The sequence below is a fragment of the Schistocerca nitens genome, chromosome 12 (assembly GCF_023898315.1).
Source record: "Schistocerca nitens isolate TAMUIC-IGC-003100 chromosome 12, iqSchNite1.1, whole genome shotgun sequence".
In the NCBI taxonomy this organism is placed as follows: Eukaryota; Metazoa; Arthropoda; class Insecta; order Orthoptera; family Acrididae; genus Schistocerca; species Schistocerca nitens.
In genome coordinates, this window is record NC_064625.1 from 36,504,000 (window position 1) to 36,528,907 (window position 24,908).

At 39.8% G+C, this 24,908-nt stretch overlaps 1 protein-coding gene across 1 annotated transcript in view; it reads right to left on the reverse strand.

The window, feature by feature from the left end:
* LOC126214886 (DNA (cytosine-5)-methyltransferase 1-like) overlaps nt 1–24,908 on the reverse strand; it is a 116,989-nt gene that overhangs the window by 11,333 nt on the left and 80,748 nt on the right. The window contains exons 12-15 of the mRNA XM_049941531.1: nt 20,569–20,680; nt 13,235–13,384; nt 12,946–13,133; nt 9,753–9,978 (exon numbers count right to left, since the gene is read on the reverse strand). Coding sequence (XP_049797488.1) covers nt 9,753–9,978; nt 12,946–13,133; nt 13,235–13,384; nt 20,569–20,680 — 676 coding nt within the window. The remainder of the gene's footprint in view (nt 1–9,752; nt 9,979–12,945; nt 13,134–13,234; nt 13,385–20,568; nt 20,681–24,908) is intronic.

Here is a 24,908-nt window from a genome sequence, read left to right on the forward strand (position 1 = left end):
AAATCTTGAGTGAATTGGAAACCTCTAAAAGGGAGTACTAATTTTTTTTTCCTGACAGTGTATGTTCTTAGCAGCCTCCAGCCACCAATCTTCATGAAGTGTTTATCCAGCATATATTTCATGAATGGCAAAAAAATTCCTAAATAGGACATTTCAAGGTTGTTTGCTTCCATACCACAAACAATTAGGGAGCGTAGTTCTGCTCACAACCCTTTCAATGCTATAGGTGTGCTCTCTGCATTACAAGCTGAGTGCAGCTCTGTTGTGGTGGCACTGCTTACTAAATACCAATACCTGTGATGAGTCGTGATGTTCTGGCCACGATGAGATACTTATCTGATTTTAAGAAAACTATTCACCGAAAAAATTTGAGTTTTGTGCATATTACAGTCCAATATCTTTGCTCAATAAAGGACTCAATTTCTTTTGATTATTCCACATAGTTACTGCACTGCAGCAAGTTAAGTAAAACATGTACACTACTTTAAAGAGTTTGCAGATGTAGAAGTACAGTGCATTAACTTTGTGTATGGTTGATTTTATCTCATACACTTCAATGTATAAAACCTAAATAAGATATCAAAATTTTACTAAAAACTGAGCAAAATGATATCTCAGTCCATTCTCAAATTATTGATTTTTATACGTGATGGACAATTGCATGCAGTGTGCCCAGTTCTGTCCATAAGTACTTGCTGGCTGCTATGAAATACTTATCATTCAATTTTAAGAAAATTATTTGCCAAAAACATTTGATTTTTGCCCATCTTTTAGTCTGATAGTTTCACTCAAAAAAAGGACTGAATTTCTTTTCATTATACTCGTACATCATAGTTACTGTACTGCATCAAATTAAATATTATTTAAAATTGAGAGTAGAACAATATGTAATTTATCTTTCTAATTATTGATTTTTATATTTGACAGACAGTTGATGCACCCATTTCTGCCCCTGTGAATTGGGAATCATGTGGTCATAACAACTTTATTATTTCATAAACAGTTCAAGATATCAAAACATCTTTTGCAAATTATAGCACGCAAAGAGGCACATATGTTATACGATAAATACTCAAAACCTTTTTATTCACCATGGTATGAAGTAACTTGTCAACAGCCATGTGAAGTTAGTGGTACAGTATACATAAACATGTCAACAGTGCTTTAGGAAAACCAAGGGGTCATGCTTAAACAAGTCCCCATCACCTGGGGGACGACGGGGCATTACAAGTTAACTTGTTCATAAAGGTGGTTTTACATGAGTGACTTATTGGTCTAAATCAACTACTTGAAGTGTGTGCACCTTTTGTACTTGTGTACAAATGAGCAACCAACCATGATGCAAGTGTGTATGTGCTGAATGTGGAGTTCCACATTTCTGAATATGCTGCATCCTGCGCTTGTGCAGAGACAAGGGACTTAGGAAGCATCTGCTAACACTGGGAGTTATAACCTATTCTGGTAGAGTTCAGTCCTATTACAGAAATGGATTTTGTGATTTTGCGTCTTCTCAAGCTTTATTGTGTTCTTTTTGTGGCACACTGAAAAGTTACACAATGTCCTGGTATTTTTTTCTACTAGTGTTCTCCTACAAGAAAGATGAAACATCTGAAAGCAAAAACTATTTATATTTTACAAGGAAAAAACTACACTATACATAAATAAGAAAATAAATAGATAAACATGTTTTAATGAAAGGTATTTCAATAGTGAAAAGTCAAAATTATTGGACAAGAAAAATAATTTTGTTGTTGTTTGGCACTTAGCAAGAAATTGAGATACAAAGGATAAAGCAAAGCATTTTACATATTGTCTGATGTGTTGGCAAGCATATATTTTCTCAAGCAAATAAATGTGCATGTTCTGAAATGTTTGGATGATACTTTTCCCACTCTTCAGTTCTCAGGAATGTGAAGAATTTACCAAACGACCTCTGACATGAAATTCCATTAGCAATTCTTCTTTGGTCATTAATAACTTCTATTTTCACAGCTCTTTCCCACATTTTGTTACTATGGTTGATTTTTCTGTAAAAAGCATAATCCTTCATAACCTCACTTTCTCCATTCACATGCCAAACTCCACAGTAGATAGCTTTCACTACACCGGCAATTTTGGTGCTGATGTGTGAAAGAAAATGACCACTCAACACAGATGAGACTTGGTAAGGAAATAAAGTGCCATGGGTATTGCAGTTGACACATTGGTTTTGAGTAATCAACTGAGACAAAAAAAATAATTGTATAAAAGGGGCTTAACAGTTAATGGGGTAAGGGTCATACCTCATACTGATGTTGAGAATGATAAAAATGAGTTTGAAATAAAATACAAAGTTTAATCTTTCAGTAGTTTCTCCCTAATAAACACCTCTGCAAAGTTCTATAAATTTCCAGTTTTGTCTTAATAACGATATTGGTGGAATTACATTCTGAGTACTTAGGAATCTGAAACTTCCTATAACTTTTATCTCATGTCACCTTTGTCTCTTAGACAGCTACTATTTCTACTACCCAAACTCAGACAATCTTCATTCCTTTAATATTTTCCAACTAAATTACATTTTTCATTACCAACACAGCTAGGTTCCTTCTGTACAAAATTGGAGTAAGTCTCAAAATATTAAATATTTCACTTTTATACACATTACGTTTTAGACCTTCCCTCAGACAAACTTCCTCTCCTTTCCTATCAAAACATTGCAGTGAGTTAGCAGAGACTGAGAAAGGAGTATTGTGGGAGTAAAGGATGTGCTTCAAGAATAATTCCCATTGGTGTTGCATAGTTCATAAAAGCCGGTACTGTGGAGAATTATCCAAATGGCACAGGTTGTGAATGAGCCATTGAATTGGAGCATGTTATGCTTAGCTGCATTTTCTGTCAGTGGGTGGTCAACTCTGCTCTAGGTCACAGTTTGGCAGTAGCCATTCGTTCAGGTTGACAGCTAGTTGGAGGTCATGCACACGAAAAACACTGTGCAGAAATTTCAGTGGAACAGGTATACGCTGTCCATTCAAAAAGTTTTAGGATTGATTTTATTCTTGGTGTGTACAAAAATTAGCGCAGTAACTATGGTGGCAGGTTCAACTAACAACTGCAGACAACATAAGTGCATTCAACCAGTCAGTTGTGATCAGGCAGTGTTAAGTAGTGAACATGCAACCTTACTGTGTCAACAATGTTCTGTCACAAATCACAAAAGAGAAATGTCTGCGCAAATTCCATGTACAAGGGGTGTTTGAAAAGTCTGTACAAAGTCTGAGAGATGGCACCACCAGCGCATATCAAGGCCATGTTTAGTCAGTAGCATCTTTGGAAAGAACACACACCAAGTTTCAGCCATATTGGTGTATTTCTTTGTGTTTGGCATTCATGTGAATCAAGGAAGTTGAGTGACTGTCAAAAAATGGACGAAAAAGAATTTCGTGTGGTGATTAAACATTACTTTATACCTCAGGATACTAAAGAGAAACTTGATAAACATTACAGTGACTCTGCACCTTTGATTAGAACAGTTTATAAGTGGTTTCAAGATTTTCGGAGTGGCCATATGGGCACAAGTTATGCTGAACATTCTGGATGTCCTGTGGAGGTTACGACTCCAGAAATCATTGATAAAATCCATGATATGGTGATGGATGACAGAAGAGTTAAGGTGCATGAGATTGCTAGTGCTGTAGGCATCTCGAATGAATGGGTACATAATATTTTGCATAAACATTTGGACATGAGAAAGCTATCCGCAAGATGGATTCCACGATTGCTCAAGCTTGAGCAAAAATGGAATCATGTGAAGTGTTGCAAGGATGGTTTGCAGCTCTTCAGGAAGAATCCAAAGGACTTTACGCATCATTTTGTCACTGTGGATGAAACATGGATACATTACTATACACCTGAGACCAAAGAACAATCTAAACATTGAGAAAACAGGGAGAATCTGCACCAAAAAAGGCAAAGACCAATCCTTCGGCCGGAAAGGTTATGGCAACTGTCTTTTGGGATTCGCAAGGGATAATCCTCATTGACTATCTGGAAAGCAGTAAAACTATTACAGGTGCATATTATTGATTGTTATTGGCCTATTTGAGAACAGAACTGCAACAAAAACGCCGGTGATTGGACCTCAAAAAAGTCCTTTTCCATCACAACAATGCACCAGCACACACCTCAGTAGTTGTTGTCACAAAATTAATGGAAATAGGATTCCAACTCATTTCGCATCCCCCCCCCCCCCCCCCCCCTCCCCTCCTATTCTCCAGACTTGGCTCCCTCGGACTACTATTTGTTCCCCCAATTTGAAGAAATGGCTGGTGGGACAAAGATTTTATTCAAACGAGGAGGTGATTGCAGCAACTAATAGCTATTTTGCAGACTTGGACAATTCCTATTATTTGGAAGGGATCAACAAATTAGAACAGTGTTGGATGAAGTGTGTAAGTCTAAAAGGAGACTATATGGAAAAATAAAAAAGGTTTACCCCGCTCATGTAAGTAGTTTTTATTTTTGCACGTACTTTTCAAACGCCCCTCGTACCTTGACTGTTGAACAAAAACAGTGATATGTAGACACCTGCCATGACCTTATTGGAATGCAAAATGCAGACAATTACCTGGTACAGTCACATTACTCTAACCACCACCTAAGTTTGACATTAATGTGCAATAACCACTCATCAATGGCAGGTAGCAGCACTACCAGTGGAGGCATATCAGGGGACATGATGCGCTCCATCCTCCAGCCTGGATCCTTCCAACAAGTGTTACAGGATGTTTGCTTTCAGACGTTTCACTCTTTACATGTCAGCAGCCACCTGTCTAATGGAGCATAAAACATGATTCATCTGAAATAGTCACCTGTCACCATTCAGTGGACATCCAGTTGCATCACTGATGTGCAATTCCAACTTTCATCACCAATGAACAGCAGTCATCATAGGTGCATGAATCGGGCACCTGCTGCGAAGGCCTATATGCAGCTATGTTTGCTGAACGTTCTGTGAGGAGACAGTGTTGGTAGCCCCTCAGTTCATCTGGGCAGTCAATTGGTCAATAGTTACATACCTGATCACCCGTACACATCTCCACAGCCATCGTTCATGCCTTTCCTGTATGGCCCATCGTGCACTGGTTTTCTCAGTACCAGTTTTGGATGGTGGCCATTTTTCCATGCACAGTATACTTTAACCACAGTGATACATGAAGAGTTTACAAACTTAGCCCCACCCTAGACCCGAAAGTCAATTATTGTGCCTTTTGATGTCGGATAAATCATTCTGTTTCCACATTTTCCATGTCTGCTGATACGCTTTGCGTAGCCTCCACTGGTAGTGCTGCTACCTGCCATTGATGAGTGGTTACTGCACAGTAACGTCAAACTTAGGCGATGGTTAGAGTAATGTGATTGGACCAGGTCATTGTCTGCATTTTGTATTTCAATCAGATCATGGCAGGTGTCTACATACCACTGTTTTTGCTCAGCAGTCAAGGTACTTTCTTTCTTTATTTCTTTCTCGGGCCTTTGTCCTGGTCCAATGCGGGGTCAGCTCTGTTATGACAGATTTGGCAGTGTTAATTGCAGGGGGTGGCCATATGCCCTTCCTGCCGCCACCCCGAACTCCCCGGGATGGAAGTACTGTACCTCAGCTGCCTGTGTCTAGTGTAAGTCATGAAATAGTGCGAACGTTTTTCAAATGTCTGTGAGTCGTTTAACTGAGGTGGAACTTGGGGACCGGCCCAGTATTCACCTAGCGGGATGTGGGAAACAGCCTGAAAAGCACATCCAGGCTGGCCGGCATACCGGCCCTCATCGTTAATCCACCGGGCGGATTCGATCCGGGGCCGGCGCGCCTACCCGAGTCCAGGAAGCAGTGCACTAGCGCTCTCGGCTACCCTGGCGGGTCCAGCAGTCAAGGTACGTGGGACAAATTTGCGCAGACATTTCTCTTTTGTGATTTGTGACAGAACATTGTTGACACAGTACAGTCGCATGTCTACTACTTGTGGCATTTCCTGCATGATCTTGTCATTCTGAAAGGCACAATGGATCAACAGAAGCATGCATCTATCACTGGTGATCACATCCATCCCTACATGCTGTTCATTTTTTCTCAGCACAATGGCAACTTTCAGCAGGACAATGCAACATGTCAAACAGCTCGCAGTGTATGTGCACGTTTTGAAGAGCATCAGGATGAGTTTACTGTACTCCTCTCGCCACCAAACTCAGCAGATTATAACTCGGTCAAGAAACTGTGGGACTACCTAGAGTGGGCCGTTTGCACTACAGATCCTCAACCGAGAAACCTATCACAGCTGGCCACAGCAGTGGAGTCAGCACGGCTCCGTATTGCTGTCGGTGCTTTCAGAACCTCACTGACTCTCATACTGCTTGTCTCGCAGTGGTCCACACTGCAAAATGTGGTTATTCAGGCATTTGAAAAGTGGTCACATTAATGTGACTAGACAGCGCATTTTCTGGAAGAAAAATGATCACAGGTGACAAAACACAGTGTTACAAATACTAACAGATAGAGGGGCTGGTCAGTACTTACCTCAGCTCAGTACAGCCGATAGATACACAAAAAAGAACAGAAAATTTTTATCCTAGCTTTCGGAACTTGGTTTCTTTGTCAGGGACGAGAGAGGGGAAAAAGGGGAAGTGGATTCAATTACTCACAATCCAGGTTATGAAGCAACAGGGGAAAGGTAAACAGGGAGGGTAGCAAAGAAGGGGGCATGGGTGGCAGAGGGAAGCCAAAGATATTCTACTGTAAGTACTGTGCCAGCTTCAAACCAAAGAGGTAAAGAGGTATATAGTATAAAGATAAACACAACTATGTAGGATGAAAAGATGCATGAATCGCTAAAGAGGAAAGGGAAAGAGGAGAAGACTGAAGAGTAAATGGGAGTGACGTTGGTTAACGTAGGTTCAGTCCAGGGGGATGGCGGGATGTGTTGATGTGCAAGTTCCCATCTCCGCAGTTCTGAGGGACTGGTGTTGGGTGGGAGAAGCCAAATGGCACGTACAGTGTAGCACGTTCCTAGGTCCCTAGAATCGTGCTGGAGGGCATGCTGTGCTACTGGATATTGGACATCTCCTAGGCAGACAGTTTGTCTGTGCCCGTTCATGCGCTCAGCCAGTTTAGTTGTCGTCATGCCAATGTAAAAAGCTGTGCATTGCAGGCATGTCAGCTAATAAATGACATTGTGGCCCTGGCTTGAATTGTGTATGTTTTACCCGTAGCGAGGCTGGGGTATGTGGTTGTCGGGGGGGGGGGGGGGGGGCAGGTTTTGCAGCAGGGTTGGTTACAGGGGTAGGAACCACTGGGTAGAGAAGGTGGTCTGGGAATATTGTAGGGTTTGACAAGGACTTTATGGAGGTTGGGTGGGGGGGGGGGGGCGACAAAACACCACTCTGGGTGGTGTGGGAGAATATTGTCAAGGAATGATCTCATTTCAGGACTTGACTTGAGAAAGTCATATCCCTGGCGGAGTAATTTTTTGATGTATTCGAGGCCAGGGTAATACTGGGTGACAAGGGGGATGCTTCTGTGTGGTCTGGGGGTAGGAACATTGTTGTTGGACGCAGAGGAATGTATTGCTCGGGAGATACATTTGTGGACAAGGTCTGCAGGATAGTTGCGAGAGAGGAAAGCACTGGTCAGGTTATTCGTGTAATTGTTGAGGGATTTGTCACTGGAGCAGATAAGTTTGCCACGAATACCTAGGCTGCAGGGAAGGGAGCGTTTGATGTGAAATGGATGGCAGCTATCAAAGTGAAGGTACTGTTGTTTGTTTGTGGGTTTGATGTGGACAGAGGTGTGTATGTGAGCTTCAACAAGATGAAGGTCAACACCCAGGAAGGTGGCTTGGGTTTTGGAGAAGGACCAGGTGAAATTCAGATTCGAAAAGGAGTTGAGGTTATGGAGGAAATTAAAGAGTGTTTCTTCACCATGAGTCCAGACCACAAAGGTGTCATCTATAAACCTATACCAGGCCAGGGGAGGCAGCTGTTGGGTCTTCAGGAAAGCTCTTCCATGCGGCCCATGAAGAGGTTGGCATACTATATACCTCTTTGCTTCTGTATGCATGCTCTTTGGTTTGAAGCTGGCACAGTACTTACAGCAGAATATCTTTGGCTTCCCTCTGACACCCATGCCTCCATCTTTGCTACCCTCCCTGTTTACCTTTCCCCTGTTGCTTTGTAACCTGAGTTGTGAGTAACTGAATCCACTCTCCCTTCTTCCCCTTTTTTCCCTCTCTCCTCCTTGATGAAGGAACAAAGTTCTGAAAGCTAGGATAAAAATTTTCTGTTCTGTTTTCTGTATCTATCAGCTGTACTGAGCTGATGTAAGTACTGGCCAGCCCCTCTATCTCTTTGTTAGTATTTGTTTCACATCTTTATATGAGATTTTCCATAATCATTTAAAAGATAGTGTTATCGGCATGATCCAGGCACAAAACAATATAGTGCAGAAATTCACATGAATGATTAATGCTCTGATGACATAACCAACATTCAAGCCAATTTGATGGGAGAACTGAGCAAGATCACAAAGAAGGCCTTTTCTGACTGTTTCTCATAGTTGTATATACGTTCTGTGCATTGTAGGGAAGTGTGGGCAGACAATGTAGAAGACATGAAGCATTAAAACCATCATCTCAACATTTCTTTTCTTTTTTATTAACCCAGTCTCATAACTTTTTCAATTGATGGGGTATGGCATTGCTCCTTTCAGAGGTGGCCTTGCCTCTTATGCAACAGGATAGGCCTGTGATGCAAGAGGAATAGAATGAGCTGAGTAAGTGGGTCTTCCACAACGATATCCTCGACTGATGTGGCAAGGGGTTGGGAGTGGAAGTGGCACAGGGATGGAATGGGTGGGTGTAGAATGCCACTTTAAGAGGGGTGGTGGTCACAGTTGAAGGAGGTCACATGTTGGACAGAGGAGGGCCAGGTGAAGTGAATGGGCTCTGATGGCTGGAGAACTGCAGTCCTAGTACTGTGTATTTAACCAGCATAATGTAGCTGCTTGTGTGTGTGTGTGTGTGTGTGTGTGTGTGTGTGTGTGTGTGTGTGCTCAAGCTCATCTGAAAGCTAGCAAAGTTTTCAGCCTTTCTTGTGTGCCTGACAGCTACTTAATCCCTCTGGAATTTGATGAGTTGTTATCTACATTCCTAAATTAGTTATATATCATTTTACAAACTGTTATTTTTATATAATTTCTTCTTAGTACATTGTATTATTTCTTTGCATGTAACTGATAATGGTACATAAGCCGAAACTGCAATAGTGTAATGAAAACAGTTACAGCTAAAAACTGAGAATGACATCACTTAAGAATCTGAATTCTCTCTAAATAGATTGATAGTTGCAGCAGATGGATGACTAGTTAGATCACCAGCCCTGTACATCTGATTCTGTACATTTATACCAGGTTTACATTAATTATCTTCTCCATGAAACGTCACATAATATCCTGAGTATGGCATATGAACACATTTTGCACACTTATTAAAAATTCTAGTATTATTTCAATGAATTTTGACTGGATTTCAATGCTTTTTATTTCTGTACCAAAAGCTTAATGGGAACTTGAAAACTGTTGCAATTGACCATCTTGAACTAACTTGACAGAGCAAAAATACCATCTATGTTGATTTTTATGGTTATGAATAATGAAAAAATATCAATCTAAGCACACAAACAATTAAACCAAATAAAATGTTTACTGAAGTTCAAAATGTGTGTAATACCTGTATTCCTGATGGATCTGGATTTGTTGTTATTGTGCTGAAGAAACCATTCCAGTTTACACGGCCAAACCTCCCTCGCCAGTTGTTGTGGTCATAGGCAGTGTGAACATAAGACCAAGGGATGAGTGTGTTATTCTGCTTGTATGCAGGATCACATTCCTTGCCTTCAGCACAAGGACAAACACCACGCATCTGTCCACTTTTTGGGTCATAGTTGGTATACATGCTGCAAGTAAAAGGAATATTTTGGACTAAAGCTTAATAAACTACTTATTAATCAATTTTATTATTTTTATTTTTCATATGCGCACGGGGGCGCGCGCGCGCACGCGCTCACACACACACACACACACACACACACACACACACACACACACACACAATGTCTCATTATATAAATCAAATTGATCTTTCCACTGCACAGTACAATATCACAAATTCCCTATTTGCGAGGTACAGTAGCATTCAAAAACATTATACAAAGTTTTTCACTCTTGCGTGTCGTAAATCCTACAAGGTGTACAACTTTGCTTCTGCCGTTTTTCCCCAACATTTGAGGCTTTAATGAAACAAATTTGTTATACATGTGATTTTCCATCACTGGCCAGTACTTTCTCCCATCTTTCGGGCAGTATATGAATCCCGTGTCGAAAAAATTGTTCATCTCTTGAAGGGATCCACAAATCGATCCAATTTGTAACTTCTTCATGAGATCGGAAGTGTTGGTCAGCCAGGCCATGCACCATTGACCTAAACAAGTGATAGTCAGAGGGAGCAATGTCTGTAGAATATGACGGGTTGGGTAGGACTTCCCATTTTAACATTTCCAAGTATGTTTTGTCCTCCTTTGCAATGTGGGGTCGAGTGTTGTCATGCTGCAAAATCACTTTATCTTGCCTCTCGCTGTATTGTGGCCATTTGGCTTTTAATGCTCTGCTCAAATGCATTAATTGCATTCGATAACAAGCACCAGTGATTGTTCCACTTCGTTTTAACACCTCATAGTACATGACGCCGAGCTGGTCCCACCAAATGCAGAGCATGATCCTGCAGCCGTGAATATTCAGTTTGGCTGTTGACATGGAAGCATGGCTGGGATATCCCCATGATTTTTTGCATTTAGGGTTATTGTAATGAACCCATTTTTCATCCCTGGTCACAATACGATTCAGGAATCCCTTCTGTTTTTGCCTCTGAATCAACTGTTGACAAACACACAAACGCCGTTCAACGTCTCTTGGTTTCAGCTCACACAGGACCTAAGTTCCTTCTTTCTGAATCATGCCCATAGCCTTGAGATGTTTTGAAATGGTTTGCTATGTCACTCCCACAAATCGTGCCAATTCTTCTTGGGTTTGATGTGAGTCTTCACTCAGCAATGTAGTTAGACCTGGAAAACCAAGGTAAGTGCCATTGCCAACAACCTAAAAAGCAGGCTAAGTGCTACGATCATTTTTAGTTGAGCATATAAGACCAGAAAGATAGACTGAGCAGTATGTGCTGGCCCACTGGTGAGGCTAAAGTGGGCCGAGTGGCACAAAGCTTTGTAATTGTTTGCAGCGAGTGGCAGGGATTTTACCCAGACTGGAAAACGTAAGAGACTGGAAGACTGTCAGAGTGTTAAGCACCTAAGGTCCTTGAAAATGTATGAGAAATGTAACACCTGAAAATCCATTTTTGGTTGCTACGCTCCAGCCTGAGGACTTCTTTTATTTTAAAAAAGCAGCTGATATACATATTAACACAACAACAATAAATATTTCAAAATTTAGTTTGAGTCAATTGTCATCAAGGCAAGAACAATGTTTAGTGAACTTGAAGAGCAGAGCACCTACAAGATTTTCATGAAAGGAATTACCACTGACATAATAAACAACTTTGTTTTACCATCACAACAATGTAAAAACAACTTGTCAGCTGAAAAGAATGTGGATCTGCTACAGATGCTGCTATATTTGAATGTAGCTAATAGCACATTTTTTGAACACTAAATCAATTTAAATTGCTTTGTGCTCTAGAAAATGAAACTAAGAATTAAAAATAATTTAATCACAGGACAGTGTACCTACAAAACATATCTAAAATTTTTATCATTGGAAAAAAAACTAATAACTGTGTGAAAGATAGATTGCTGCTCACCATATAGCAGAGATGTTGAGTCACAGACAGGCATGACAAACAGCAGCCAGAGACTGTGGTCATGTGTATTTAGCTGTGTTTGCATGAGTGTGTATGTGTATGTATGTGCGTGTGTGTGTGTGTGTGTGTATTTTGGAAGGAGGAAATCTGGCAGAAAGCTTATGTGTTTAGTAGTCTTTTTGTTCTGCCTGCCTGTGACTCAACATCTCCAATATACAGTGAGTAGCAATCTGTCCTCCTCATAATATTGTCATTATTTCATCCTGGAGTTTTCATTATTTGCTTGAGATTTCTTTCATTGGTATTTACCTCATTTTTGCTGATACCTTTATGGTATTTAGCATGTTTGGCATTTTCCTGAAGAAAATACATATTTTCATTGATAAAAGAAAGAGAACTTCAAGCATATCACAATAGTTGTGTGACTCTTTACTGTAGACAATAAATAAAAAAATCATGTTGAGGTTTTTCATTAAAATATTTTCGTCAAAAAAAAAAAAAAACCTTGGAATCAGTTTTCAGGAAAGTCACTCATCTCAAAAACAATCCTCCTTAAAATAAGAGAACTATTTTCTTGTCATGCTCTGACCAGTGGCATTATCCCCATGCATGCACCAAGTGTTTCTGGCTGCCTCTGCTGCTTTCACCTCTCTATTGAACTCAAACAGAAGAATATGAGGGAAATGTTTTGATTGCTGCAGTCAGCTCTCCATTTTCTAGTGTCAACATCGCCACTTATCCCCAAGTGACAAAATGACAATACGAAAACTCTTATAACGACAGTGAACTACAAATGAAAAAGGACAATCCATAAATAAACCCATTGCAACCAGAATACCAACATACAAAACTAAAATGTTATGAACATTATGCGTCAACCTAATACATAATTCCTTAATTCTTTGCAATTAGAACTAAATTAGTTACATCAGCATAACTGCAACCTACAGTTGATTACTGAAAATAAAGCTTGAAGTATGTAAGTTAAAATGTAAAAATGTGACATTAAATAAATAGGCAGAATGTAACAATGTGAAATAGCTGTGCATCTTACAGTTCCTTCAGGTAAGAGCCATCACAAAGCCGCATGGAAATATTCGGCAAATCCCTCCAGTCAGCTCCTGCATTTTTAGGGATATTTGCAACACGTGCTTCATTTAGAGGGTTCAACTTCTTGCAGATGTGATCTCGCAACATCATCATATGACAAAATTGCACCTTCTGTTTCTCATTGCCACGGACCTTACAAGTAATGCAGAAAAAAAATTACAGAATGTAGTAAAAGGTAATTACAACTCATAAAATATTCTATACATTTTCTTTTCATAACTAACAAAACATACCAAACGCTGGAAATGTGTCAGTGGTCTTTTCTTGTAATGAATTTCACATTTATCATGCCCGTTTGGAATTTCTGGAAGATCAGAAAGAGCATCACGCACTGTTACAGTGCGCATTGGGGCTGAATACATCCGATTACAATTTGAGTAGTACTGTGAAAAATAAAGAACAGAAAAGAAGTTCTATATACAGAAGTAATACAAATAAACAGATAATATAGGACAGATCAACAAGATATCAGTTTTATTAACTGTGACACAATACGAGAAGTATCAAAAAGACAACCTCCATCAAAAATGCAGAACAGAATTCAAGAAACTGAAATAAAATTTAAAAAACTGATTCAGAATGGAGTATTAAAAATGGCTATTGAACATGGATGGAAGCAAATGTCAGCTTACAAGGGGACTGTCTTCCCTGAAGAGTCAGATATGCAAAGTTTTCTGTGCCCTTGTCATCTATAAATGAACAAGTGTGTTGTTTATTAGTGTCATGTCACAGAGTATGACTCAGATCATGCACAGGGATGTAGTTTTATACATATTATGGCATGTGTTGCACAAATATTTATTTGTATTGTATTTGCCTGAGGTACTCCTTGGGTGGCGTGGAGTTTGCCGAGAAATGCATTTGCATCACAGTACATACGGCATGGAGCCACCAATACCGTAAGAACTGCTGTATAAAGAGCCCCCTAGAATAAGGAATGACTAAAATCATTGCCATTTCAGTGCTGCCTGTGTTGTTGACCTGACTTGCTCTGTTCATCTGCAGTGATTTTTTTTGCTAGTGCTGTTTTGTTCTTGTTTTGTCTATTACAATTGTAACTTTAAGTGAACAATGTGCAGCTGTGAAATTTTGGTTTCCAATCAGTAAAAATGTTTCTGACACTGTTTTAATGTTGAAAGAAGCTTAAAAAGTTGACACTAATAGAAAAACTCAAGTGTACAAGTGGTTTACACAATTTAAAAATGGTGACATGTCAATTGATGACAACCTTGTTCTGGATGTCCGTCAACTGCCCAAATTGACAAAAACATTGAAAAAACATGAGATCTTGTGCTCACAGACTGCTGACAGATCAACTGCAAGAGATCAGTGGGTATCTTGAACCTCGGTTCAGTGAATTTTAATGGAAGATTTGGGAATGAAAAGGATTGCTGCCAACTTTGTTCCTCGGGTTCTGACTGACAATCATAAGGAACATCGAGTTGAAACGTGTCATGCTTTGAAACAACAGCTTGAAATTGACCTAGATTTTCTGTCAAAGGTCATTAGTGGTAATGAGTTATGGTGGTATAGTTACAACCCAGAAACTAAGCAACAGTCAAGCCAATGGGAGACATCATCATCACCCTGTCCTAAAAAAAATGTCGTCAAGTCAAATCACACAACAAAACAATTTTTTCATGCCACAGGAATAGTTCATTTGGAGTTTATTCCCCCAGGTCAGACCATCAATCAAACATTTTATTTGGAAGTTTTAAGAAAATTGTGCAATAGTGTTCATCAAAAAAGACCTGATTTGTGGCACACATGAGACTGGTTCTTCCACCATGACAATGCACCTGCACACACAGCCATCCCTGTTACATAGTTTTTGGCTAAAAATTGCATGGTTCCATGGCCCCATGCACCTTACTCACTTGACATGGCTTGGTGCAACTTTTTCTTATTTCCGTGCATGAAAATGGGAATGAAAGGACACCGATTTAACAACATTGAAGAAATCATTTCGGTACCCCGTCTTAACATTTAGTCTTATAGGTCCTTTGAGGTTCACATTGTAACCACAATTGAGTATAAATCTGAAAGCAGAGTTGTGAATTTATGATATTTAGAACTGAAATCACATTTGTTACAACAGCCAGACTAGAAGTGCCTCCTGGAGGGAGATTGCTGCTATGTAGATAAGCATCAAATTTTCCAGAATATGGATCTATTATAATCATGGAGGGGAAACAGCTACAGATGATTCATCATTTTAGATATCTTGGCAGTGTTATCTGCAATACTGGTTCTATAGACAAAGTAATCACTCAAAGGATTCAAGCAGGTAGTATCTTCTATCAAACAGTTAAAGGCCCAATATGAAATGAGAAAGTAGCACTAATGTGTAACAGAGGCATCTATGAAACCTATTGGTAGTGAAATATTGACCATGAAAAATATAGAAATTAGCAGAATTCAGGAAGCTGAGATGAGTTTTGCTCGTAGCACGGTAGGAAGAACATGGAGGGATGGAATCCAGACTGAGGAAATCTGTAAACATGTTCAAGTTATAAGACTACAAGACAAAATAGCCTTGCAGGGGCTGAGATAGTATGGACATATGCAACACATGTACGCTAACAGGCTACCGAGACTAATGTACAATCTAAGACTCAGAGATAAAAGATCAAGAGGGCAACCAAGATTTGGGTACAAGGATATAGGAAAATCTGACATAAAGCAGAGAGGACACAACTGTGACAGCCTCAAAGAATGACAGAAGTTCAAGAACCATAACTGGTCGAGACACCTCACATGCTGACCCATCAAATAAGATGCAACCAACAAATTGAAAAACCATAAAGCACCAGGATCAGACTGCATAACTGCAGAATTAGTTAAAAATGGGGGACAGAAATTGGTGAAGGTAGTTCACAAAGTGATAACTGAAGTATGGAACTCAGAGATGATACCTGAAGAGTGGCAGGAGTCGATTCTGATCCCAATTTTTAAGAAGGGCAACAAAATAGATTGTAGTAATTATAGAGGGATATCGCTATTACCAGTATGTTCCAAAATTTTCTCGAATATTCTGCTAAGCAGGATTACACCATATGCAGATGAAATTGTGGAGGATTACCAAGCTGGCTATCGAAGAGACAGATCAACTATAGACCAAATATTCACCCTGTGTCAAATTTTGGAAAAGAAGAGGGAATACAATAAACCAGTTCATAATCTTTTCATAGATTTTACAAAAGCATATGATTCAGTATTGCAGTCAAAATTGTACCAAATTCTTTTGGAACTTGGAATACCAAAGAAGTATGTTAGACTTATAGAAGCAAGTTTGAAAAACACAAAAGGTAGAGTATGCGTGGGGAAATTGGAGTCAGAAGAATTTGTAATAAAGAATGGACTTAAGCAGGGAGATGCCCTGTTTCCGCTACTTTTTAATTTAGTCCTAGAATATATTGTACGAATGGCAGCAGATAATTCAGAGGGTGTGGAGTTAAATGGAAATATTAAGATATTAGGGTATGCAGATGATCTAAATTCATTAGCGATAGGAAAGAATCTGTAACAGCAAATGTGAATGCGTTAATCAAGGCTTGTGAAGATGTAGGTCTAAGGATAAGTGAAGACAAAACTAAATACCTGGTTACTACTAGAATGCCAACAGCAGTAGATCAGGAAATGTTATGAGTTGGAGACATGCAGTTTGAAAAAGTGAACACATTTAAGTATCTAGGCGTGGACATCACTTCAAGAAATGAGATTGAATCCGAACTGAAGAAGAGATTACGGGCGGGAAATGTATGCTACTTCTCACTGAATAGATTACTTTCATCACGGATATTGTCTAGGAGTTTAAAGATTAGAATATACAAAACTATTATTCTACCAGTTATGCTGTATGGGTGTGAGACTTGGTCTCTCACAGTGCAAAATGAAAAGCCGTTTTGAGTATTTGAAAACAAAATTTTGAGGAAAATTTTTGGAGCAAAAAGGGATGACATTAGTGCAAAGTGGCAAAAACTGCATAACAAAGAGGTTCACGAACTCTATTCAACGCCTGACATAATCAGTATTATTAAATCACATAGGCTGCAATGGGCGGGTCACATAGCTCGAATGGATGAGGGCAGGGCAGTGCGCAGAGTACTGGTCGGGCAATTAGAGGGAAAACGTCCTGTGGGGAGACCGAGGCGTAGATGGGAGGACAATGTGGAGGCTGATTTGAGGAGCTTAGGTATTGAAGGTGAATGGAAGGAAATAGCCCAAAGACAGGGACAGATGGCGAAAATACGTTGCTGCGGTAATGGACTCTCAAGTCCGGTATGACCAGTGAGTGAGTGAATGATCAAATAAGATGGAATGACTTGGGATATGGTGAGGACCATATTTTTATATTGATACTTTAACTAACAGCGACAATTCATGGGTATGTAGCAAGGTGGCGGAGCCTCACTGGCCTTGCTAAAATCACACTGATTAAAAGCAATGGTACATTAAAAGCAATGGTACATCAAAAACAGTAAGAAGTCCAGTTCTTCATTCCTTTGGCTTTAAAAGTATGCCCAGCAGACTATTCTCTTTGCCTTTGAAACAGAGCTAGTGTCATTTATGTTTATTTTTTATTAATTTATTTACAACACGTTTTACCACATTTATGATGCAGGACTTGTCAAAATACAAGATAGTATACAATTTTAAATCCAGATATGTAGAAAATACAGGCACTTATAAGTTATGATATTAGATGTAGACCAGTAGCTTTCTTATCAACATATCTTGACTGTAATTAATTATCATTTCCACAATATTACTTATGCCTATTATCTATGCTGATTAAAGGTCCCATGTGCCTGACATAGTAGCTCCATTTCTGGCAACTCATAAGTATAAGATTCCTTTCTGTCTCAGTGTAATCAATTAATTATCACTGCTATGGTGTGTTGTCTCATACAAGAGGTGCATCCAGAAAGTAAGTTCTGATGACATCCATAGATGGCATGAGAAGTTGGATACAAAAATTACATCTATAGATGGCATCAGAAGTTGGATACAAATGTGCAAACACAAGAGCAGAGAGTAGGTACATGGGGATAATGCAGTGCAGTTTGTCTTGTGAGGGATGTGGTTACTGCACAGTGCTAGGGTATAATGGCTGATACTGTCTGCCACCAACTGCAAGGTTTGTGCAGTTATCTTTTTTCACTTTCAGAAGCACTCTGCAGCAGAGATCTTTCACCAGTTGTGCCCTGTGCATGGACACAAAATTATGAGCAAGAGCACGGTCTGATGATGGTTCAGGACGAACCATATTTGTGATGAAGACCATAGTGGCTTACTGCCCCAGTGACACAAGAACTGAAGGAAAATGTGCTGCAAGCAATTTTGCAGAACCAGCACTTCATGATTTGAGAATTCTCTCATCAATTCCTGCAGCTGTTGCACGCAATTGTGCCCCAATAGCTCAGCTTTCGGAAAGTATATGCCAGATGGGTGCCAAGGCAACAGACAGATGAACACAAAACCAAACATCCAGTCACAGCAGTAGGCAGTAGCAGAGATCCTCAAACGTGTTGTTACTGGTGATGAAATGTAGGAATAGCACGGCACACTAGAAACAAAACAACAGTCCTTGCATTGGCGGCATTGTGGTTCACCTGTGAAGACCAAATCCAAGCTATCTCTGTCAAAAATCATGTGTACTGTCTTCTGGGACCAAGGTGGTGACCTCCTGGCAAGTTTTTACCATGAAGGGAGACTGCTATTGCACACCAACCATGTATAGGACAGTAAAATGGCTAAAATTTTCATAGACCCTGAGCAAAGCTATCTCACTACATTACAGCAATGTCGAGATGAAGTGGTTACAATGAAAACATTTCACCTTGGAGACTGTGTCATGGCAAAACACAACATTGGCATTTCTGGTGAGCCAGGCAGCAGACTAAAGCAATGTAGTGGGCCAGAGCAACCAGACAGGGTCACATCACCTTTGTTCTATGACAAAAGAAAGGCTAAGGCAAATGCAACAAATGGTACCAAGAGCTTTTATGAATCATTTCTACACTCTAACAGACTTATTAAGCAAGCATGGCAGAAGGAAAACTGCTGATACCTTCATAATAGCAAGCCCTATGATGTGGTCACAATGAATGATGTTGGGTAAACTTTAGCCTCCATCTCCCTCCATAAATACCGCAGCAGTTTAGCTCATAAGGCAGTTGGTCAGACGGATTGAGGGCATACATAATGTTCACACTCGATTTCCTCATTGCAGAAAAGTGACATCTTGCAACGCACAACTCTGTTGTAGATTACCTGCAAATTACTGACAACAACAGCTGCTACTCAGAGAGATGTGTATCAAACCATAATCACGAATCACTGAGTTCAACACCACAGTCTGCTTCTATCACAGATGGGAGGGCCTGGAGCTCTTTCCATCCCACCAGGGTCAGGACACCAGTGTTCCTCACATTCCAGCAGGCTGAACAGAGCATTCCTGGATGGCACACCAGTATCATCGAACTTCGTGGCTAGACGGCAATTATTATCGTGGTATGACAGACGATGAAGAATGGTGGTGAGCGGGGCGAGACAGAGCACCTCCCAAGTCAGCGTGTGTAAGTTCAATACACACACCCGCCATCACTCACTGCTGTGGCATCATGGTACAGCCAGTGCTGGGTCCACCAAAACAGCAAACCACCAGTGTCACAGTGTGCAGTGTCAGTTGCCTCAAGCGGGGTGAAGGCCACTTATGATGCAATTCCTTGGCGGGCATTGACAGACAGGGCCAACCGTGTGTCAAAATGCTACCTGTATGTTTATGGAAATGAATAACTAATTTTGAATCTTCTTTCACTGTGCCTACCAGAGACCACAGGTCACTACCATCCTATTGAGGAAAACAGGCAAGGAGCTAAATGGGAGAGTGCCTCGTGAAATAAAACCAACTCTACTTATGCCCTCCCAATAGTCACCTTTCCCACTGTAAATGCTGGTCAGTGTTGTCAGACACTGAAAAATTGGAGTAGGATGGTCCAGAACAGGAGATGTGGGATGTTGACAAGAAGTATTACACTTTTGCACAACAATGCAAGGCCCCGTGCAGCCAACATCACACAAAATGTGTCGAATCAGTTCAGAAGGGAGATCTATGACTGCCTTGCTATGGTCCTGACCCCAGCCCAACTGACTTTCATGTCTTCCATCTCGTGAAGCCTTTTCTGGCAGGAAAACATTTTGACAGAGCTGCAGACTGAAGTGACTTTGTGGCTCCACACATTGGTGACAGTCTCTTATGACACAGGCACACAACTGACAGTGCAAAACAGTAAATGCCTCAACAGTGGTGGTGACTATATTGAGAAGTACCCAGTGAATTCATGTAAATATTCCTATAAACATTTCTCACTTAGTGATGTTTTGGCTTTCTTTACTGGTCATCGGATTCTGCTTTATGGACACACCTTGTAACATGTTCATTTAGAGGTGCCTGCTCCAGGTATTCATCACAACGGAAATTGTATTTTCAGTGTGATACTTGATGATAAAGGTCTTCTTTTTGTACTAACCAATATATATACTATGATTTAGTAACACTTACTGTCTGTCCATTTACTGCAGCGTTCAGCTGACACAAACTTTGACTAAATGCATGTGTCGGTTCTGGAAAGCTAGGCAGGAGCTCTCCAGGGGCTGCGGCAAGGAGTATTACCCTGGAAAACAATATATTTACCTTAGTGCGATGTTAATTTTATACCGAATTAAAGACTTTGTGGTACTGCAAGAAGATTACTTAATTTTGCTTTACTTTTTACATAGTTTCAGTTCAACAGATATCAAATTTTTGAGTATGAGTAGCAAATTAAAAGTATTCATTTCTGTCACATAACATAAAACAAATTACAGTCTAACATCAAACAGGTTGGAAGTCAGTCCTCAAAGAAGTATATTCACATGATTTTTGGAGATTCAAGAAAGTGAATTAATTCAGAAGCATTGAAAAACATTTGATGTAGCTCAGACTGAATCGGCTATGATACTTGGCCGGATGTCTGTTATGTCTTTATTTATATTTCAAGTGAGTGGTTTATTACTGAAACTGTTTTGTCACAAATCCTTTACAATTGTTATACAACATAACACAATGAAACAAAACAGATTTGCAAAATTATCAGCTAAAATTTTTACTACCCCTGGTTTGTTTCTTTCTTATCCAGCTCAATACTATTTCTGTTTACAGATTTTTTATGTTTCAGTCACAGTATACTCAACATGGACAAGTAAATGGAAAATCACAGAGACATATGTATGGACAAGTAAATGGAACATCACAGACACATATTATTAAACTTTAAAAAGATGAAGTTTTAAATTTATTCTCATGAAATGCTAAGAACTATTCATGGCATAAGCAGCAGACACATTTTGTCAGTTACTGCCATGATTATTATTGCAGCACTACACATCACGATGAATTTAGACAGTCATTAAACCTGATGCTGATTCCACAAAAGTTTGAATCCTCTGTGCAGACTAATTAAAATGAGTCTACAATGTAGACCAAAATGACAGCTATTGATAATTATAGAAATTAAAACAAAAATTAGGAAATACAGTTACTTTCAACATTCAAAACCAGTATATCATAACTGCTTCATTAGAAAACAGTGCAAGTAAGACGCAACATCAATTTGCTTTGAGCCTTCACTTGTATGTCAGGAAGATAATGTGAAGTATGTAGTTGCTGCATGAATGACTTACAGATACATTCTGATGTGTATTATATTCACATATAAAGAAATATAGAAGTAATTTCTGTAAGAATGACTTTGAGCAGGTTAACACTAGGCATAATTTGTTGTTAGTATACTTTAAAAAAGTTGCCTGTAGTGCCTGCTTCTGCCAGTTAATGCAGAACTTGACTCTTTCTAGATCCATGTACGATGTGCTTAGGCTATCAGTTTGCTCAAAACACTTCTTGTTTATCATAAATCTCAATACTATACGAATATATATTTTTCATCAGTACAATTTAAAAAATTAAATCTTTTGAAAACTAATATTTACCAAATTTAGCACAATAGTTATGTTAGCATATTTTTTCTGAACTCAATCACATAATTTACACTGGTGTGCAAAACTAGGATGAAAGTAACTTTAGCATGATGTGTCCACTACAAAGGAATGCAGATCAACAAAGCTTCGATTATACATAGGTATACATAGGGAGAAGTGCTCCACAATAGTACAGAAAATAACTGAAAGAAATACATAAGGAGACAAACAGAAATGACACTTTTACTTAAAGACAATGATTTCTATGTATTATGGTCTCGTGGACATTACAAAACAAAAGGTGGGACATGGTTCTTAATAGTATGTATGATCACCATGGGTGGCAATGCATGCTCTGTCATGTGCTCCCATGCTGTCCCTGTGGTTCCTAAGGAGTTCTTGTGGTAGGAAGTTCCATTCCTCAACCAGCATATTGATGGCTGGTGGATGGTTGAGAGAGAGGAAGAGAAGTAAAAAGATTGTAGGTACGATGTGGAATAGCATGCTGTGTAGCTGTGTAGTGCTGGAATTGGAACAGGGGAGGTGATAGGTGGGTGAAGGACAGTGACTAACAAAGATTGAGGCTAGGAAGGTTACTGGAACATGGGATATTCTGCAGGGAGAGGTCCCCCTGTGCAATTTGGAAAAGTTGGTGTTGGTGGGAAGGATCCAGATGGTACAGGCTGTGAACCCATTGAAATGAAGAACTTCATGTTGGGCAGTTGTTTCTCAGCCACAGTTTATTAGTGGCCATTCGTGCAGATAGACTGCTTGTCAGTCATCGTGCCAATGTAGAATACAGCAAAGTGATTGTAGCTTAGCTTCTAAATCCCATGACTGGTTTCACAGGTAGCGCTGCCTTTGATGGGATAGGTGATGTTAGTAACTGGACTGGTGTAGGTGGTGGTAGGAGGATGTATGGGACAGGTCTTGCACCAAGGTCTATTACAGAGGTGTGAGTGATGAGGCAAGGGGTTGGGAGCAGGTGTTGTGTAGGGATGGACGATGATATTGTGTAGGTTTGGTGGATGGCAGAATACCACTGTGGGAGGGGTGGGAAGGATAGTGCATAGGACATCCTTCATTTCAGTGCACCCAGTATGCTCCCCCACGTGGCATTTCATCATTCCCCACGCTTACCCTGCTATCCCTCCCCCTCTCCACCCCAGCCTCCTCTTTACCCCCAACACCCAGACTGCTTCTCCCATCGTGCACTGCTGCTCACAATCTGGCCTCGGCAGCCAGAGACAGTGGTCATGTGTGTGTGGGACACACTTACATGAATATGTATGTGTGTGTGTGTGTGTGTGTGTGTGTGTGTGTGTGTGTGTTTGTCTATTGTCTATTTCAGAAGAAGGCCTTGGATGAAAGGTTAATTGTTTAGCAGTATTTCATTGTGACTGCCTGTGAGCCAACATCACTACATGATGAGTAGCAATCTATTCTTTTCATAATACTTTTATATTAATGCTTTTTGGTTACACTGAGATTCATAATGTCAGTTCATGGAATATAGTGTTCCATGGTTACATGTACCACTGAAATATGAAAAATCTGTTGCATTCGTTAACTTGTCAGAACTACTCTTACCCTCCATCACCAAAGTTAACTTCACTTAGCCTTGCACTCATTTAACAATTGTGCAGCCAACAGAACTGAATTGACATATGAGATCAATAAAAATAAAATGAAATAAGATAATACACCAAAAATGCATAAAATAAGAAGAGTGTTTACTGAACAGTACTGATGAGATTATTGCTGAACAGCAGTGTTAACACAGAAATATAGCATGGAACAATACTGTAAACAGACAGCATAACTGGGTGAGAGCCACAAGATGAAAGAGTGGCTGCAGGCTGATACTTCACCCCAGATTGAGTGTGAAGGGGAACTAAGGAAACAAACAGAATAACACAGGGATTATTAAGTGTTGTGGGTAGTGTCAATTCTGTATTCAAAGTGATAACAGAGAAAAATCTGAATAGAGAGAGAGAGACAGGCCTTTCAAATGGGAACTCATGGTGTACGACATTCAGTAGTACTATGTGCAGATTTAAGGAACACTTATACATGTGTTAAAGATGACATCTATAAACAAAATTCAGACAAACTAAATGAAATATGCAAACAGGAGAAACAGATTTACACTAATGCAAGTAGGAAAGTGACTGAAGGTTCAGAAGTGTGCAACGATTCATTCACACCACCATTAAAAGGGGCAGTCAAAAACAGTTGACAGTGTAGTGGACAGTTTTGAAGGGAAAGAGAGAATACAGATGGTGGTGTGGCACAGACAGTAGCAGCAAAATTAAAAGTTCTAGAGAAAGTCTGGCCCAAAAGGAGAATATAACTAGGCAGCAAAAATTCTGTTAAAAAAAAAAAGGAGTATGATTACACAAATTATCTTACAAATTTTCTCTAAATCATGTATCAGTGTGCCTCTTTACACAGTGTTAGGACTGTGTATGAAGTCTGCTCAAAAAATTCTGGAACTTTGTCCACAAAATTTTTCTACATTTAGCTTTTGCTTATTGTGCACAATCTACTTTGAAATACTCTCCTCCACAATTTATACAGGGCTCCCAATGTAGTTTCCCCTCCCGGGAGCATTCTCGGTACGCCTCTTGCTGGATCATGTGAAATGCCATCTGCGAATATTATTTTGTGGATCATTGCAAATCTTCATCCTTTCTATAGAGTTTTTAACTTTGGAAATAAAAAAAATATCCACAGGGGCCAGGTGTGGAGGGTATGGAGGACAAGGCAGCACAGTGATTTTGTTTTCTGTACAATAGTTAAGCACCAACAGGGATGAATGTGTGAGTGCCATCATCATGATGCAAGAGCCACAAATTGTCTCGCCACATTTCAGGCTGTTTCCTT